The sequence below is a fragment of the Rhinopithecus bieti genome, unplaced genomic scaffold, assembly GCF_001698545.2.
Source record: "Rhinopithecus bieti isolate Rb0 unplaced genomic scaffold, ASM169854v2 scaffold_70536, whole genome shotgun sequence".
NCBI classification, from domain to species: Eukaryota; Metazoa; Chordata; class Mammalia; order Primates; family Cercopithecidae; genus Rhinopithecus; species Rhinopithecus bieti.
In genome coordinates this window covers 1-19,028 of record NW_016826070.1, presented here as the reverse complement: position 1 = coordinate 19,028, position 19,028 = coordinate 1, and the positions used below count along the sequence as shown (strand labels likewise).

The 19,028-nt window shown below is 38.9% G+C and overlaps 1 protein-coding gene across 1 annotated transcript in view; it reads left to right on the top strand.

Annotated features, from left to right (window-relative positions):
* The window catches only part of LOC108522830 (chromodomain-helicase-DNA-binding protein 6-like), a gene marked incomplete at its 3' end in the record, with an annotated part of 56,898 nt that extends 39,182 nt beyond the window's left edge, over window positions 1-17,716 (top strand). The window contains 5 exon segments of the mRNA XM_017863267.1: window positions 11,641-11,703; window positions 12,734-12,792; window positions 13,457-13,574; window positions 17,310-17,396; window positions 17,582-17,716. Coding sequence (XP_017718756.1) covers window positions 11,641-11,703; window positions 12,734-12,792; window positions 13,457-13,574; window positions 17,310-17,396; window positions 17,582-17,716 — 462 coding nt within the window.
* Window positions 17,717-19,028: the final 1,312 nt, after the last annotated feature.

Genomic DNA, 19,028 nt, shown 5'->3' with positions numbered 1-19,028 from the left:
TAGGAATAGTAATTTGATGTATTGTCACTAAAATACTTTTCAAGCAAATATTAATACTTAAAAATAGCCCTTGCAAGACTGCCATGAGGTGATAGAATTGTATTGCTTTGTAATGGGGTTTTCATTCCTTGGGGATGTTATGGTTGGTTTGGTAGTTAAAACACTATACGGAATTTGATTTTCTCCTAGTAGCCATTTAGCCTAAGCCGTTGACCATATTTTCAGATGTTGTTATGACTTCTCCCCTGGCACCTGAAGGGCAGCAGTAGCTGATCTAACTAAGAGAAATAGTTCAGGAAATGTTGGGTATCTTATTAAGACTCATTTTTTTTCTTCTAAGGATATAGCAAAGAGAGGGTTTATATATGGAGAGACATAAATTAGAATCTGAATTATATCTCAAAAAATTTTACCAAATTTAAGGAAGAGAGAGGCCTGATTCATGGTTTTGGCTTTGACATTCAGAGAAGTGCGACCATGTGGGGCTGGCCTCTGAGCCAAGGCCTGGCCTAACATGCAGGGCAGGCCACACAGCCAGTGAGGGGACTGGAGAGATCAGCTTACCGAGTGATTTTCAAAATTGGTGCTCTGTAGAGTCCTAGTTGCTGCAGAACCAAAACAGCTCCACTTAAAACTGTTTTTACATACTGGGCTTCCTGAGGAAGTTTGAACAAAGATTTCCCACACTAACGAAAAGCCTGAAAGCCTTGAATCTCATCTAGGATTCCAGGCAATCTCAAGACACATCCAGTGGCACAGAAAATCACTGAAGAAGAGGAAGCTTTTTCCTATATCCTTCTCCCGGGGCCCTCTAGGTGGGTGTCTGCCTGCCTGCTAGCTTTAGCTCAGGGCAGAGAAGGGGATGGAGTCAGCACCAGAATGGCCCCACTACCATCTCTCTGCAGATCTATGCAGTATCTTCTCAGCATGCTCAGCCCACTTCTGTGACTGCTGGCCCTTGTCCCAGCCCCAGATCACAACCTCAGCATTGGTTACCAAGTGGTGAGTTGCTAAAACATCTTTACACACAATTCACTTTAGCTCAGGAATGGCATATTATCACAGCTGTGCTTTGGACTCTGTAGCACAATCCTGAGCTTGGGATTCAGGGGTAGAAAAGTTTCCATCCTAAATGTGACTCTTTATTTTCTTATTCTTTGTCAAACTCATTTTGGTGTCTGGAACACAAACTTTTAGAGTTCTGTGGTGTATTTTATTTACAATGTATAGACTGTTGACAAGGCTGTCTCAGTTTTTGCCTCTTGCAATTTGGGTGGTTTGTGTGATTTTGCCTTTTGGAACAGAAGGACTTGAATTTGAATAAAGCTTTGGCTCGTGGTGTTCTCCTGTGCTGTGCTCTGTGTCTGCGTACAGTGCACTCTTCTTTGATAGGCCTTTTTCTATACCTGGCAGGCTGAGCTCAGTTGTTTCCTCCTCCCGAAAGTTCCTTGCTCCTCCGAGCTGGGGATAAGTGCCCCTCCCCTCTACTCTTAGTGCACTCTAGTATGTTTAACTGTCATTGTCCTTCGGACACCTGCCAAATTTTTTGTTTTCTTCTTCTAAACCATGAGTTATGTTAGTGTAGGATTTGTATCTTTTTTTGTCCTATGTGCCTCTCAGGTAGGAGAGTTTCAATAAAATAAAATTTATATTTACTCCCAGGAACTATTCAGATGGAGTGACACTTTCCATCTTCTGCTCGATAATGTTTTTCATTATTGTAATTATTATTCCCTAAGTCTAAATTCAGCTGGCACCCTTGTACCACTCATTCGTAGCCTGTGATGGTCCTGATTTTCAGTGCCTCTGCCATACTGTTTTGATGATCACTCCTGATTGTTCCCCAGTCAGATTGCAGAGTTTTGCAAAAACAGGCATCACTTTTTAATTTATTGTAATTTTTCTTAGCATAGGTAGAACTTTATGTTTCTGCTGGTTGATAGCTAATATAAAGACCTACTTAGTTGAACTTATCAAATACTTATTCAGTGAGTGAATAAATATGTTTAAAACTCATTATGGTATGAAACTGGTAATGATTTGTTTAAACCCTCAACTGCTTTAAAACTCAAACTGGGATGATTTGTTTAAACCTCTGTATTAGAAAGGAAAGAGATTTTTCTTTTCTTCCAGACTCTTGTTTCCTCCATTTCCGTATACTGGCATTTTTTCCTCACTGGTATTCATCTCTGTCTCACTTAAACCCTCAGACAGGCCTCTTTTCTGAGGCTCCTTGCTGCTATTTGGCATTGCCGTAGCTTTGTGCTAGCGTGTGTGACTCGGTGCAGAAGTGTCCGTTAGGGCCCTTCATCATAAGGCTCCTATCAGCTCTGCCTGGGTGGGTAATTTCTTGAGTCTTCCCATTTCTTCACTGGGCACAACCACCCATTCCCACACTGTCTTTATGTTGTTTCCTGTATTTGTTTCCTCTTGGTTTCTGCTGCCACCCCCTGTGCTGAGCCCAGTGTACAATTTACTGCAGCACACACTTCTGTAGTTTGCCCGCCACAAGTCTCTGCTCTCCCCGGTCGGATAGCAGACTAACTTTCCCAAAATACCAGGGAATTGCTGGTATTTCTCAGTCTCTTGCTCACGAAATCCAAGGTGGGTACTTTTTAACTCCCTTATTAGATCAAAACTCCTGTGTTTTCTTTTCTTTTTTTTTTTTTAAAGATGTGGCCACACACTACCTGTTTACTCTCATTCCTACTCCTCATCTTGTGTAATGCTTTCACTCTAATAAGGCAGGTTACTTAGCATTCTAGATATGCATCATACATCCTATAAGATTGTTCTTTCATCTCTCATTTCATCTTACCTTTCTCTTTGCTGTCCTCTTTTATGAGCCAGTGTTCTTTAGGGCCCAACTAAAACCTCACCTATGCTTTGAAATCCATGCTGTTTTCACTTTCTGAACTCTCATTGGACTGTAGTTACTGTTTGACCAATTAGCATTTACCCTGGGATATTTCTAAGACAGATATGTTTATTTTGTCTTCCCTGGATGAGTGTAATCCCCTTGAAATTGGGCATCAAGCTTGTTACTGGTTTTGTATATTGCATGGCACTTGATAAATACTGTGGTTTCAAACCTGATTTGCTTCTTGTTACGCTCCCTCGTTATGGTTTGCTAAATAGAAGTAAGAGAGGTAGTTGGTTGAGGTTGAAGGTAAATAGGGTTAAAAGTTTTAGAAAATTTTCCCTAAGGATAAAATATTAAGATTATATAAATCTCTGACATAAAAAGTGTATGAATTAAAATGGTCTTCTTTGAAGGATAATTTAAGGAAATTCCAAGCAGTTGAGAACAGATGGTTGTTATGGAAGTGTGTCTGGCAAGCAGATTTAGTTTATATCTGTGTGTATCTGTATACACTGAGTGTTTATACACACATGATCGTACTTACGCACAATCTCTGTTCAGAAAAAAAAAAAAGATTCTGATTTTCCAGTTTCCTTCCTACTTCGATGTGTATTTCGGAAATGCTGCTCCCTTTTCATTTCATTAGGATAAAATAAAAACCCGTTTTCCATATTTGGATGATCTCTATTGATTCTTTAACATGAGTGCTTACCCTCTCTTTTTTAACAGTGCCAAAAAAACAAATTGAAATTTTATTTCAAACTCCTTAATTTTCACTTGAAAATTTCTTATAATGAAAAGTGTTTAAACCCTGACTTCTTTTAATATTCAAAGTCCTGTGCTTTCTTCATCCGTGTATTAAAGTTTCTTTAGATTTGGTCTTAGTTAAATATTCTGAATTGTAATCAAAATCCTATCATCGGAAACCATTTTTATCTATTCTTCATGGTAGGTAGAATAAGAAAATATTTGAAGCAATCTAGTAGTAAGGAAGAGAACTTTGTTCCTTTGAGTGTGTGTGTACATGTGTGGATGCTTGCTTGCTAGTCTGGGGTGGTGAAAGTAGTCAGCAGTCGTGAAAGTTTACTGCTTGCCCACAGATATAACTCATATGTCACATCATTTCCAGAGCCTCTTCTAATTCGCCCAAGTGCTCTGGCTTCTGTATTCTCATAGTACTTGCTTTTTACTACTGTTACCATGTTCTATTGCAAAATCTCCTAACATTATTTATTCAGAAATATTTATTGAGCACCTACTATATGCCAAGGACTGTCGAATTTCTGGAAATAGCACCAGGGAACAAAAGAGACAGAAATTCCTGCCCTCGTGGAAAAGCCTGCAACAAATTCACAACTGGTCTCTCCCTCCAACATTTGCCACATTTTGAACCTACATGGCATGGGAGGCCAAAGGACCTAGGTCAAAACTTCCAAAGAGTAGAAGTAAATAGGGAGAGGCTATTAATAAACCTTAAATAAGAAAATTACCTAGTACATCAATGGCAGTAAATGCTATTCTAAAAATATATTAGAATTCTGATGCAGAATTCAGGGTGAGGATCGCAATTTTAAATAGGGTGGTCAGAGTTGCCTTCACTAAAAGTATAATATTTGAGCGAATAATAGAAGGAGGTAAAGGAGAGAGGGAGTTGTGCAGGGCAGAAGAACATCTTAGACAGAGGGAATAGTCTATACAAAGTCCTGAGGTAGAGGCATGCATGGTATGCATGAAGAATAGACAAGGATAACTGAACCATAACAGATGAGGTAGGAGGGTGGGCATGGACCCTGTAGGACTTGTAGACATTGGAAGATGTTTAGTTTTACTTTGAGTTAAAAGAGAAGCCTTTTAAGCAGTGTAAGCAGAGGAATAGCTTAATAAAAAAGGTATTCTGGATGTTATGTTGAGAATAGACTAGTGGGGCAAGAACAGAAGCAGGGAGACAAGTTAGGAGACTCTTGAGAATAATCTGGGTGAGAAATGAAGGTGGTACAGATCAGGTTAGAAGCAATGGAGATGGTGAAAAATAGGCTGGGTTTTGGACATACTTTGAAGATAGAGCCAACAAGATTTCTAGGCCAGTCAGATATGGTGTATGGAAAGGAAAGAGAAGAGTCAAGGATTACACCAAGATTTTTGGTTTGAGTACCTGAAAGCATAGTTTACTCTAACTCAGGTGGGAGAAGACTGTAGGTAGGAGGGGTAGGAAAGGGGAGTTGGATAGGAGTTTAATGTATGGATATTTTACATTTGAAATACCTCTGAGATACTCAAGTGGAGATGGCATATAGGAATTACATATATGAGGCTATTGCCAGGGGAGAGGTTCTGAGCTGGATGATGCCTGTATTTAAAACCCTGAGACTGAGTGAGATCACCAAGACAATGAATACAGATAGAAAAGAGAAGAAACCCAAAAACTAAGCCCTAGACCGCTCCAGTAATGAGAGTTAATATTGGAAAATATATATATATAAATTGCAAAAGCTCTTTTAAAGGCATATAGCTGTGGAAGCAATGAGAATGAGATGAACTAAAATATCAGACAGTAAGGCTTATCCCTAGGTGGGCTGATGATGACTGGCTGTTTTCTTCTCTGGAGACATTTCCCAGTTCTGGGAGTGGGCTGAGGGTCAGGTTTGGCCCAAACAAAAGAGACTGTTCTGGGTAGAAGAGAAACCATCTGACACTACTGGGGATTGAATATACAGGGCTGGTGGAATGTTTGGAAACTAAAGAAATCCCCAAAGCAAGGGGATTTCCTCAAGAGACTTCTACTGAATTCTGGGGTATCCCAGGAAGCTAGGAGTTCAGCCAGAAGGCAGATTGAAATTTCATAGTCGCCTGGTACTTAGGAGACAAAAAAATCACTAAAGGAATGGACCTACCACAAAATACTGACTCTCGCTTAAGGTATTTGTCGGACTTTTAACCTGCGTGGGGCAGAAGACTAAAACGCTAAGCTCAAAACCTCCACAGAGCATGTTTCAGGGCTCAAGAGAAAAAAGACCTGCCAGTCTCTCACTCAGTGACCCTGGATACTCATGTTCCAAAAACAGTAAAATAAGAGGTGGATTGAATCTTAAAACAGTCACTCAGTCCTAACCCAGCTCAGTCTCCGACTGGATCAAAGGGACCATCCCCTCGCACTGGTTGTCTAAGAGAAAATGGGAAATACTTGTAGTACAAAATACTGTTTAGAGCTGCTACAATTCGTTTATCCACAGTGTCCAACATGAAATAAAAAATATTAGGCATTCAAAGAGGCTGGAAAAGGTGGCTAAAAATTAAGAGAATAATTATATAATAGAAGCAGACCCCAGGTGACCCAGATATTAGAATTGGCAGGGGGAAAGAACTTTAAAATAACTATGATTAAAATGTTAAAGAAAATAGAGGGGGCCAGCACAGTGGCTCGTGCCTATAACCCCAGCACTTTTGGAGGCCAAGGCTGGAGTATCACTTTGAGCTTAGACTTTCGAAGCCAACCTGGGCAACATGGCAAAACCCTTCTCTACAAAAAATACAAAAATTAGCTGGGTGTGGTGGCTTGCACCTCTAGTTTCAGCTACTTGCAAGCCTGAGGCTGGAGAATCATTTGAGCCTGGGAAGTGGAGGTTTTAGTGAGGTGAGATCACTCCACTGCACTCTTCAGCCTGGGTGACAGAGTGAGATCCTGTTTTAAAAAAAAAATAGAGGAAAAGATGGATACGATGAATTTTAAAGTGAAAACTTCCAACAGAGAATTAAATCTATAAAGAGAATCAGGTAACAGTGTAGAACGAAGAAACCAGTTTATAAAATTCAAGACCAAGTGGATAGGTTTGTAAGTAGATTAGATGCAGCAGAAGAGAAGATGAGTGAATATGAAGACAGATCAATGGAAAATTTCTAAAGCACATAGAGGAAAAAGAATGAATCAAACAGAGCAAAAGGTAAAAGCATGAGAGAGAAAGACAAGTGGGATGCAGTTAAAAGTTCTAATGTATTTCTTTTTTTTTTTTTTTTTGAGACAGAGTCTCACTCTATCACCCAAGCTGGAGTGCAGTGGTACTATCTCAGCTCACTGCAACCTCTGCCTTCTGGGTTCAAGCAATTCTCTTTCATCAGCCTCCTAAGTAGATGGGATTACAGGTGTGCACCACCATGCCCAGCTAATTTTTGTATTTTTAGTAGAGATGGGGCTTCACTATGTTGGCCAGGCTGGTCTCAAACTCCTGACGTCAGGTAATCCACCCACTTCGGCCTCCCAAAGTGTTGGGATTACAAGTGTGAGCCACTGCACCCAGCCGAAAGTTCTAAATATTTCTGATTGGAGTCCTAGGGATAGAGGAGATTGGAGCAGAGTAGCATTTGAAGATATAACTAATGACCAAGAATTCCTAAACTGATGGAAGAGATCAACTAGTAGATTCAAAATCAGATAACTCTGAAGCAGGAAAAATACGGAAAAAGAAAACCATACTTAGGCATATCTTAAACTGTAAAAACCAAAGACTGAGAGAACATTTAAAAGCCACAAGAGAAAATCTGATGGATAATATTGTATTAAATAGTACAATATTGAATGCATTCTTTCCTGAATTTGGGAGTAAGAAAAATACTTCACTGTTATAATTTATACTCAAAAATACAATGTAGGACCTGGCCACTACAATAAAGAGAAAGAATAAATAAAAAGTTAAAAGATTAGAAAGGGAGTAGTAAAACTTTTTTATTATTTGTAGATGACATGAGTGCATATGTAGAAAATTGAACAGAATGTACTAACAAATCATTATAAATAATAAATGTAGATTTAGTTAAGTTGCTGATACAAAGACAATATGCAAATACATGAGTTTTTTATTTCTATAAACTAGCAACATAACATCAGGGAAGGATAATTATTAAATCCCATTTATAATAGCATCAAGGTATCAGATACCCTGGAATAACTCAAAAAAATAAGCTGTCTATTCTAAAAACATTGCTGTGAAAAAAGAAGACCTAAACAAATAGATGTAGCACATATGGGGTTTTGTTTTGTTTTGCTTTGCTTTGTTTTGTTTTGTTTTTGAGATGGAGTCTCACTCTGTCACTCAGGCTAGAGTGCAGTAGCATGATCTTGCTCACTGCAACCTCTACCTCCCGGTTCAAGCAATACTCCAGCGTCCCGGGCAGCTGGGACTATAGGCATGCGCCACCACACCCAGCTAATTTTTGTATTTTTAGTAGAGACAGGGTTTCGCCGTGTTGGCCAGGCTGGTCCCGAGCTCCTGACCTCAAGTGATGCACCTGCCTCGACCTCCCAAAGTGCTGGGATTACAGGCATGAGCCACCACGCCTGGCTACATACGGGTATTTAATACTGCTAAGATGTCTATAATTCAAATCCAGTCAAAAACTAAGCAGGGCATTTTTTAATTGGTGGAAATGTATATGAAAATGCTGAAGACCTATCTAGCATAACCTGAGACAGTCATGAAAAAGAACTAAATTGGAAGGTTTAACTATAAGACTTTGTAATCAGGCTATAGGAATGAAGACGGGGCAGTATTGCCGTAAGGGTAGTCAAATAGATCAGCTGAACAAAATAGAGCTACCTTGTCCAGTATGGACCCTATCAGCCACATGTGCCTATTGAGTGCTTGAAATGTAGCTAGTTTGAATTAAGATGTGCTATAAATATAAAATACCGTATTTTGAAGACTTGGTATGAAATGACTATTAAAATTTTTTTTAATTTTTTAGTTGATTACACATTGATAATATTTTAGATATATTGGTTTAAGTGAAATATATTATTAAAATTATTTGCACCTGTTTCTTTTTACTTTTCTAATGTGGCTACTAGAAAATTTTAAATTACATTAAAATTAAATGACATTACATTTAAATTTAAAATTTGATTAAAATAAAATTACAATTTACATTTGTAGCTTAATGACATTGGTGACAACACAAATTTCTTAAACAGCACACAAAAACACTATTCATAAGAGAAAAGATTGATAAAATGGATTATATAGAATTTCTGTTCATCAGAAGATACATTAAGGGATTGAAAAGGCAAACCATAGACTGGTAGAAAATGTTTGTAATCTGTGTATCTGAGAGAGGACTCTTATTTAAAATAATTCTTGAAAATAAATTAAAAAGAATAATTTATAAAATAGGCAAATGGCCTGAATAGGAGGTTCACAAAAGAGGATATCCAAATGGCCAGTAAGTGTATGAAAAGAGGCACAGGATCCTCTGTTATCAGGAAAATGTGAATTAAAGAGACAACACTACACATCCACCAGAATGGCTAACATGCTAAAGACTGACAGTATCAGGTCACCCAGAACTCCCATACCTTGCTGGTAGGTGTCAAAATTTTTACAATCACTGAGAAAATTTTTGACAATATTATTTATTGATTGATAATATTTATTAAGATTAGTCATCTACCTACCCCATGACCCAGTATTTCTACTCCTAGTTATATATCCAAGATAAATTAGCATATTTTTCCACCAAAAGACATAATTTATACAAATTTCTTGTGTAATACAAAAATTGGAAGCACACCAAATATTCCTCAACAGTAGAGTGGATAGTGTATTTATATTACAAAATACTACACAGTGTTAAAGAAAAATGAACTATTTACTGTACGATTCAATTCACATGAGGTTTAATAGTACACAAAACCAGTCTGTGGTGGTAGAAGTCTGAATATTGGTTACTTACAGTGGGGACAGGATTTTTCAGAGTGTTGGAAAAATTATATAACTTGATCTTGAGTGGTAGTTATATAAGTGCATATGTGTATGTAAAAATTCAAGATGTACACTTGAGATTTTTGCATACTATAAGTATGCCATACCTCAATAACTAAGCATTATGTTAGCATGCCTGATAGTTCCTTGATGACTAAGACTAGACATATCTCATTTACTTCTGTAAGACCGGTGCATAAACTAAAAGCACTCCATAAATAATGTGGGATAAAAATTTGGGAAGGAAATGAGGTAGGAAGCTGGTTCATTAGTCTAGTTTCTCTTAACCTAGCACCTGTTCACTGACCGCTTGCCATAGTCAGACTTTAGTTAGTTGGCTGCAAGATCAGTGGTCGTGGTCTTTGCTGCTCATTAAAGTACACCTGGCTTTGGCCCTTTGCTGTTACCATCCTGACAGTATATAAGTCTGAGTGTATGGAGCAGGGGGAGACTTCTTAAATTAAGTGACATAAATCAAGAAAAATAGCTGTCTCCACTCTGTGGCCTCAGAGAGTTTGACACTTTATTTCCTCACTGTATTTCCTTCTTTCTTTTCCTCTTCCTTGTTATTCAGCGTTCAACAAATACCCATTGATTATGCATTTCGTGGTCTAGCTATGTTGGTATATAAAACAAGGATCCCTGCCCTCTGAAGGTTTATGTAGTAAAGGGAGAAGACAGCAATAAACAGTGAACTGCCACCTCCTCCCTGCCACCTATCTATATTTAGGAACCAAGCAGAACAAATACTTAAAGAGAGAAACAAAACCATAGTCTGTATTCGCACCCCTTTCTTCTATTGTATGGTAATTATAGTTTATTTGCCTTCCTGTTGAGTGGTGAGAAGGGATGTGTGTGGTTTTGGATTAACTTCTGCATGGCATCTGGCACAATGCCATGTGTCTGAGAGAGCTTAGTAAATATTTGTAACCTTTGGAAGCATCTGCCTGTGCTTGCTTACTGATTTCCATAATTCTTTTCTGCCATGTGCCTTCCTCATTTCTTTTAACCCATCATCACTTTCCTGGGAAAAGCTTGATTTAAGATCTTAAGAGATGTTTTCTATAATTTTATGGCTTTACGCCCTAGAATGGGTAGACTGAAGGTATACAAATCACCTTTCTGGGACGTTCCAGCCAGGAACCCAGAATACCGATTTTGGCAGTTACGTTGTTGTGATGAGTGTTCCTTTCATATGGTGTCTTAAGTTTCATATTGTAATAGATCTGAAAAGGTCACTGTGCATACGAAACCACTAAGAAATAATGCTGCTCGAGGTTCTAGAAAGAATGTTAAACATTCAGTGTTTTTTAACTATAAATATTCTGTAGAAAGAGATTTCATGGAGACACGGAGCACAGAAGTGTTGATGTTTATCTAGGGTAAAAAGGAATATGTTTTCAGTTGGAATTTACCTTCAAAGGATGATCTGTGAAATAGCCTTTTCCAGCTACAAAAGGGGAAAGATGGTACAATTTAATAGAGAATAATTATACCTTGATTTTGAGTAGTATGTGAAAACATTTTTCCCACAGTAATACTATTTTATCTTCCCACTAATCCAGTGAGAGATGTATTTTTAACTCCTATTTTAATAGATTTGAAGACTAGGAGGTATTGACTTGCCTAAAGTCAATAGCTGGTAGCTATTAGAACTAATTTTAAGACCCCAGACTCAGAACTTTCTGAAAATTTTATGCAGCAACACGTAGGTAGTTTTGCAAAGAAGGTAAGTCCGAGACCAATTTTAAGTATGTTAAATGCAGATCTGAAATTGAATCTGAAAAACATCTCTGCTCTTGTGATGTAGTTGTGTCCAGAGCTTAGAAGCCACCACCACTTTGAATTCTAGGTTTGCAAAATGTTTGTGACCTTTTGACCACTCTGTGGCCTGACAGGAGGCCTTGGTACTCAAAGGTGAACTTTTGAATGAAGTAGTACCTATTGTAGTATTTCTTATAGAATTGTTTTCTTGGATTCTGTGGTTCCAGCAATTTTCGTTTTTTTTTTTTTCATCTTTGTCCCCAGGAGCCTCCAGAAGATGATGCAAACATCATTGAGAAGATCCTGGCATCTAAGACTGTCCAGGAGGTTGGTGGCTCGTGTTTCTCACTTTTATATCATTAGCACAGATTACATCTTCTATGAAGAGATTTTTGGCTAGAGAACCTAGAATGACTGTTATTGGCTGGAGTGAGAGCTAAGCAAGAATATTGTCTGGCTAGCCAACACTTATTTTTACCCCTGTAGAGCATTTTAGGACATAAAACTCTTAAAATATCTAGAATGGCTCAAGCTAATGATTTCCTCCATTCTGATCCTGGCAAAAGCCATATATCCCTTAGCTGCTGTAGCCCACCAGAATTTAGCGGAGGGCCAAGAAGAAGAGATGGAAAAAAAGTTGTAGTGGAGGCTGGGTTCAGTGGCTCACACCTATAATCCCAACACTTTGGGAGGCCAACATCGGAGGATTGCTTGAGCCCAGTAGTTCAAGGCCAGCCCGGGCAACATAGTGAGACCTTGTCTCTATTTTAAAAAGTACACACACATACACACACACACACACACACACACACACCCATATGAGTCCTAATGGAAATGTTGTAGGGGTTCTTTTCTTCAGACATCTCAGGGCCATTGTAGGAATCACCTAGAGGAAATTTCTGGAGTGGTAGAGTATGTTGGTGCTGGTGAGAGCATGGCTTCATCTTTACTTCAAGTATTTATGACAGTAAACTTCCTTACTTGGAGAGTGAATACCATTGGCATTTCAGAAGTGAGGCGTTAGGGGGACACCACTAAAGATGAATGTAGTCACTTCCATACCAGGCTCTGGTCCTGACATTTCTCAAGAGACCTGGGCCAGTTTGGGTTTATCAGCTGAGTGCCGTCCCAGCCTAGACCTTGGAAGGACAGCATGAAGATCAATTTTTTGCAGCTGTGTATTCCACCTTTGGAAAACCTGACCAATAGGTGTCAGGAAAAGGCCTGGAAAAATGAAAATATGCTCAAGAAATCTTTATGGAAATCAGGCAGAGATGTTGATTACCTGTTTTCTTTTGGCTCAATAAGGGTGATCTGCCTGGGATCTGGGCTGATAACTGCTTGCTATTTGTTACAGGTTCACCCAGGAGAACCTCCATTTGACTTGGAGCTGTTCTACGTTAAGTATAGAAATTTGTACGTCTATTTAAAGTGTTCTCTGTATTTGGGTTTTATATGAATAAAACTTTCTTTCTCTTGTGACTTTATTATCTTCTGCATCTTCAGAGTCTTGCCTCTAAGGCATGACCCACAGGTCTTGGCTGACTAAAGTTTACCTTAGGCAGTAACACTCAATTATAGCTGCACACAGAATTACCTGGAGAGCTTTTTTAAACTTCTGAAGCCCTTCCTCCACCCAAGACCATCGACTCAGACTCAGTGGGGCCCAAGGATTGTTGTTTTTTTAAAACTCCTTGGGCAATTCTCATATGCAACCAGGATAGAGAACCACTCTCCTGTAGCATATGCTCTTTTCCCTTCTTATATTTTTTCGTTTCTGCTACAGCCCACTTTCACTAACGTGTGTTAATGATAACCTGCCCACACCTGCACTGCCTCTGTTCTTGGCCAGTTTCTCTAGAAGCTGCAGAGAGATCAGTTGCTTGGAATTACTCCATTTTGTTTTGTTTTCTGTTGTTGCCCTTAAGAGGAGGGTCTTTCTAAGCCCAATCTCCAGCAGTTGCACAATAAACCATTTTACTATTTCTGTGTTAGATGGTCACCCTGTTTATTGAACACCTTAAAGCTCAATCATTTGCTAGTTATGTGCTTGCCTGACAATTTGTATGTCTTTGGATAGTTCCTACTTACATTGTAAATGGGCCACAATGGAAGAGCTCGAAAAGGATCCTCGCATCGCACAGAAGATCAAGCGATTTAGGAATAAACAAGCCCAGATGAAGCACATTTTTACGGAGGTGAAGCAATATTTACTGACTCATTTGACTGCTGCTTTTCTTGCAGCAGTAAATACTGTGTTTATGTTTCTAAGTCCAAGTTAAAATCCTATACAGATCTGTTGCTCAAGTCAAATTGATAAATGTGTGCTGATTTGCAACAAAACTAGTCTAGATTCAAGTCAAAGAAAAGTATCCACCAAAGTTCAGGATGAAACCTTATAAACTGACAACTCGTAAGAGCATGCATCTTGGTGTGAAGACTAATAAATAGCTAAAGTGAGAGGAATATGCACACAAATCTTTCTTTTCGTCCCTGCTCCCTCAACCCCCCACAACCCAAAAAGGACATTTCAGAAGGTCCTAAAGTTTGAATGTAAAAAAAAAAAGAAAACATCTAAAAGTGTGAGAAAGTAAACAAATAATTTTATGTAAACTTGGGAATTTCTAAATATTGTACCTACAGCAAGAGGAAGGACTGATGGATTTTAATATTAAACAAATCTGTAAGTGGTATATATCAGAAAATGCCACAAACCTTAACATTAATGTGTTATTCTTGGAATAAAGTCTAAACCCTGTAATATAGCCTACATAGCCCTTTGTGTCTGTTTTCTGATCTATTCCTAAAGCAGTGGTTTTTCCTTGGCTGAGAATAGAGGAAACTATGCTGGGGTATATAGAAATAATGCAACAAGAGTTCATATTTTTGTGGAAAGGAAAGGCTCATGAGAATATTGGAACACATGAAATTAAGGAGGAATAATACTGAAGAGTAGTTCCTATAACACTGCCTTTGGTCTTGACCTATTCAACATATTTATTAGTAACTTGGGTAAATATTTTTGTGATATAAATAGTAACTTAGTTTTGAGTAGAGCTTTATATCCATTATTTCCAGCTGCTTTATGAGGTAGCTAAAGCACACGTGGAGGAAACTCAGGCTCCAAGAGCCTGCAACTTCCCACATGCACAGACGTAGACTCGTGACTAAATCCTAACTCCTGAAGACCCAGGAGACGTCCTAACCAGACCCAATACTGGGAGGATAAATGACAGAATCAGCCTGGGTTTGCCTGGACAGGCTAGGATGAATAAATGTAGGAATAAATGTAATATCCTACATTGTTCTTGGAATCTTTCTAGTTCTGAAGTGAGGAAAATGACTGGGTAGCAGTTCTAGGGAGAAAAGATATTGCCAGTTGAATTAACTACACATTTACTGTGTGTCAAGAGTAGGAAGTGGCTGCTTAAAAAGTAAACTAATCCTACTAATCCTGGACTGCACCAATAGAACAGTCCTGCTGTACCAGGCTCTTTTCATTCCTAAATGTTAGGTTCATTTGGGTACCAGGATTCAGCGAGGGACTTTGCAAAACCTGAGGGCAGCTGCAAGAGGACTGTCATGGTGGGAATGGGGCATAGGTGGAGAGCGGACTACACAATGCTAAGAGCCTGGGCTCTGCAGTCAAACTGCCCCTCCCAGCCCAGCCTCACACACATCTGGGTGGCCTCAGGCTGTGGCATAAGCTCCTTCAAACTCAGTATCATAGGAAAAAGCAGGACTCCTGATAGAATCAGCCTCATAGAATACCTGGAAGGATTAGACGATAATTTTCTTGCCATTTTCAGCTTTATTGGAGTATAATTGACAAACATGTATATTTAAGGTGTACAACTTGATGTTTTAATATATGTGTACATTGTGAAATAATCACTATAGTCCAGCTAGTGAGGATATCCTTCACCTCACGTAGTTAGGGGATTTTTTTCTTTCTTTTTTCCCACCTTAGGGTGAGAACACTTGAGATTTATCCTCTTAGAAAATTTCAAATATATAATATAGTATTTTTAACTGTCATCACCATTCTAAACATTAGGTCTCCAGAACTTATTCATCCTGAATAACTGAAATTTTATACGCTTTGACCAGTGTCTTCCTTCCCATTTATCCCTTTCATCCCTGGCAACCACCATTTTACTCTCTGCTTCTACAAGTTTGATTATTTTATGTTCCACATATAAGTGAAATCATACACTTATCTTTGTTTTTGTGTGTCAGGTTTATTTTACTTTGTATAACATCCTCCGGGTTCATCCATGTTGTTGCAAATGATGGGATTTCCTTTTTTTTTTTTTGAGATGGAGTCTTGCTCATCGCCCAGGCTGGAATGCAGTGGCACGATCTCGGCTCACTGCAAGCTCCGCCTCCCAGGTTCACGCCATTCTCCTGCCTCAGCCTCCCGAGTAGCTGGGACTACAGGTGCCCGCCACCACACCCGGCTAATTTTTTGTATTTTTAGCAGAGACAGGGTTTCACCGTGTTAGCCAGGATGGTCTCGATCTCCTGACCTCATGATCTGCCCACCTCGGCAGGCGTGAGCCACCGCACCCGGCCGGAATTTCCTTCTATTTTAAAGCTGAATGATACTCTGTTGTGTGGATATATACATCCCACTTTCTTTATCCATTCATCCCTTGATGGACACTTAGGTTGTTTCTGTATCTTGACTGTTGTGAATAATAAAGAACACAATGTTTTTAGCAGTGTTTAGCTCATAGGCACTATTCCATAAATATTAGCTTTTCGTATCGTTAAGATGGAAATGGTATATGAAGAACTGTTGAACAAACTGGGTTTTTTTTTAACCCAAATAGGGAGGAGATTGCTGAAGAGCCTAAACAGAGAGGAAGGAATCAAATTACTTATTGCTGCTCTAGAGGAAGCAGTTCATACCAATGAGCAACAGTTATAAGGAAGGAAGTTAAGTTATAATTTACTAATGATAAAGATCATGATACTACTACTAAAGAGGTAGAGATAAAGCTATTTCGACAGTGAATCAGGTCTTGGAGGGTAGTAAATTTCTTAATTGGGAATAATTGAATCTGAGAGGTTTGCTAGGGATGTTGTAAAAAGTATCCTGCATTGATTAGACGATGAAACTAGATAGCCCTAAAGTGCCTTGCAGCCTAAGTGTCAGTAAGAGCTCTCCAGCACTCCTGGAGGAGGACTTCGGCTTCTGGGTAAGAAAGACTTGGGTGAACGGTCCAGTTAACATAGCTCCATGAACTTGGTCACAATTACTTAATATCTCTGAGTCAGTTTCCTAATCTGTAAGGTAATTATAGTACCTACTCCGTAAGGTAGTTTTGGAGCTTAAATGAAAGTACTTAGCATTACTCTGGACATACATTAAATATTTCTGTATGTTGCTTCTTGTTGTTTTGTAGGTAAACTTTTTTTGAAGCATAGTGTGCATAAAGATAAAGTATACATCTCCATGAATTTTTACAATGTAAACACATCTGTGTAACTACTACCTAGATCAGCAAATAGAACATTGTCAGCACCCAGGAAGCTTGCCTCATGCCCCCTTCCAATGTTAGCTATTGTTGTTATTAAGAAGAAAAAGAAACCGTATTTCCTAGTTGCCAAGGGCTATGTTTGAAATAAGGACCAGTAAGGAAAAGGGAACCCTTCTGCTGATTTTTGTACATTGCTATAATGACCAACAGGGAATTATTACCTGGCTAGGGTGTAGCCTCTAAGATGGTTGGATCCTTTAAATTTAGTCATGGAGAGCAGGCTTTGGAGACATTGAATAAATGCCTGTGACTTTTTTTATTAAGCAAACCCTTTCTTTTGTGTTTGTTGATAGGGCCCAGAGTAGGGGTCACTTAGAGATAACACCCTAGGTGTTGGATTTGAGGGAAGGGGACACACTTCTAACTGTTCTCCTCTGTTTGTGTTAGCCTGATGAAGACTTGTTCAATCCAGACTATGTAGAAGTTGATCGCATCTTGGAGGTGGCCCACACCAAGGATGCAGAAACAGGGGAGGTGGGTATTCGCCTCTCCTAAAGCATCTTCCCTTCTTTCCACATATTTCACTTGTTTTAACATGTGGCCTTTGTCTTAATGGTATTCCTGTCTAGTCATTTAGGGTGGTTTTTCAGAGGTTGGCAGATATGACTGACTCCTTTAATCTGATAGAACATTAAGTTTCTTTCCTATTTTCCTACCAGGAGGTAACACATTACCTGGTGAAGTGGTGCTCACTACCATATGAGGAAAGCACCTGGGAGCTAGAGGAAGATGTGGATCCTGCAAAAGTTAAAGAATTTGAATCTCTTCAAGTTCTCCCTGAAATTAAGCATGTGGTAAAGTACTCTTGTCTCTCTCTGACACTTCTCAGAACATGTAATTTTATGAACTTTGCAATCATGGAAGTAATTTTATGAACTTTGCAATCATGGAAGTTCACCTGGCTGTGTTCCTAAGTGGTTTCTGTGGTATTTTACCTTTGTTACTTCTCATTGAACCTGCAATTCAGTGTTTTCCTCCCCAGATCGAACTTTGCCAGCACCCTGGTCACCTTTGGGTCTCAGGTCTATTTTGATGTATGTGACATTTAAGAAGCTTTGATATTGGCTTAGAATTCTTGGTGTGTGGCTGTTATATAGAGTCAGTAAAATAAAGTTTGTAAGAAATGGCTGGTATGCAAGAGAAGCTCACTAGTATCTTTCCTGTTTCTTATCTCTTCATCAGCTAGCTCTTTTCTTTGATTTTCCCTTCTTCGCTCACCTGGAATATTATTAAGCGGAAGAACTGTCCTTTATCTGCAGATCCCTGTAACACCCACAGAGAGAACATAGGTTTTTGATAAACATTATTGAATCTATTTGTTTTTCTGATTCTGGATTATTACCACTCAACTGCCAAGATCTCCCAGGGCACCTGAGAAGTATATAAATTATCCAACAATTAAAAGGGGGGAGAGTTGGGATCAGAGCTTTTATTTATTTTTTTATTTTGAGATGGAGTCTTGGTCTGTTGTTGGAGTGCAATGGCACAACCTTAGCTCACTGCAACCTCCGTCTCCCGAGTTCAAGCAATTCTCTTGCCTTGGCCTCCTGAGTATCTAGGAATACAAGCACTTGCCACCACGCCTGGCTAATTTTTGTATGTTTTTAGCAGAGATAGTGTTTCACCATATTAGGCTTGTCTTGAACTCCTGGCTTCAGGTGATCCACCTGTCTCGGCCTCCCAAATTGCTGGGATTATAGGCATGAGCCACCGCACCCGGGCCAGAGCTTTTATTAAGGTGTAACTAACTTGAAAAGAGAATCAGTTGTTAAAGAATATGGCTATAGGCTGGAATGATAGTTTCTGTTTAAAAAAGAAAATTACCATTTTATATGAAAACTCTTATCTAGTTCCGTATTAATATTATTTGTTGCTTTTACATCACTGGAAGGTTGATACTCAGAACATTAAACTTAGGTCCCTATAGGAGTCCATTCAAGAGCAGTATTTCGTTTTTGTTTTTTTTAGCATATGAAAGGTAGACAGAGGTGTCTTGAGATGCAGAACTGTGTAGAAACTTACATAGTTCATAGTGTTTTGATTACATGGTTGATTATTTTTCTTTCAACCCTCTCCTGTATATACTGTTTTCTGCTTTTAATTCAA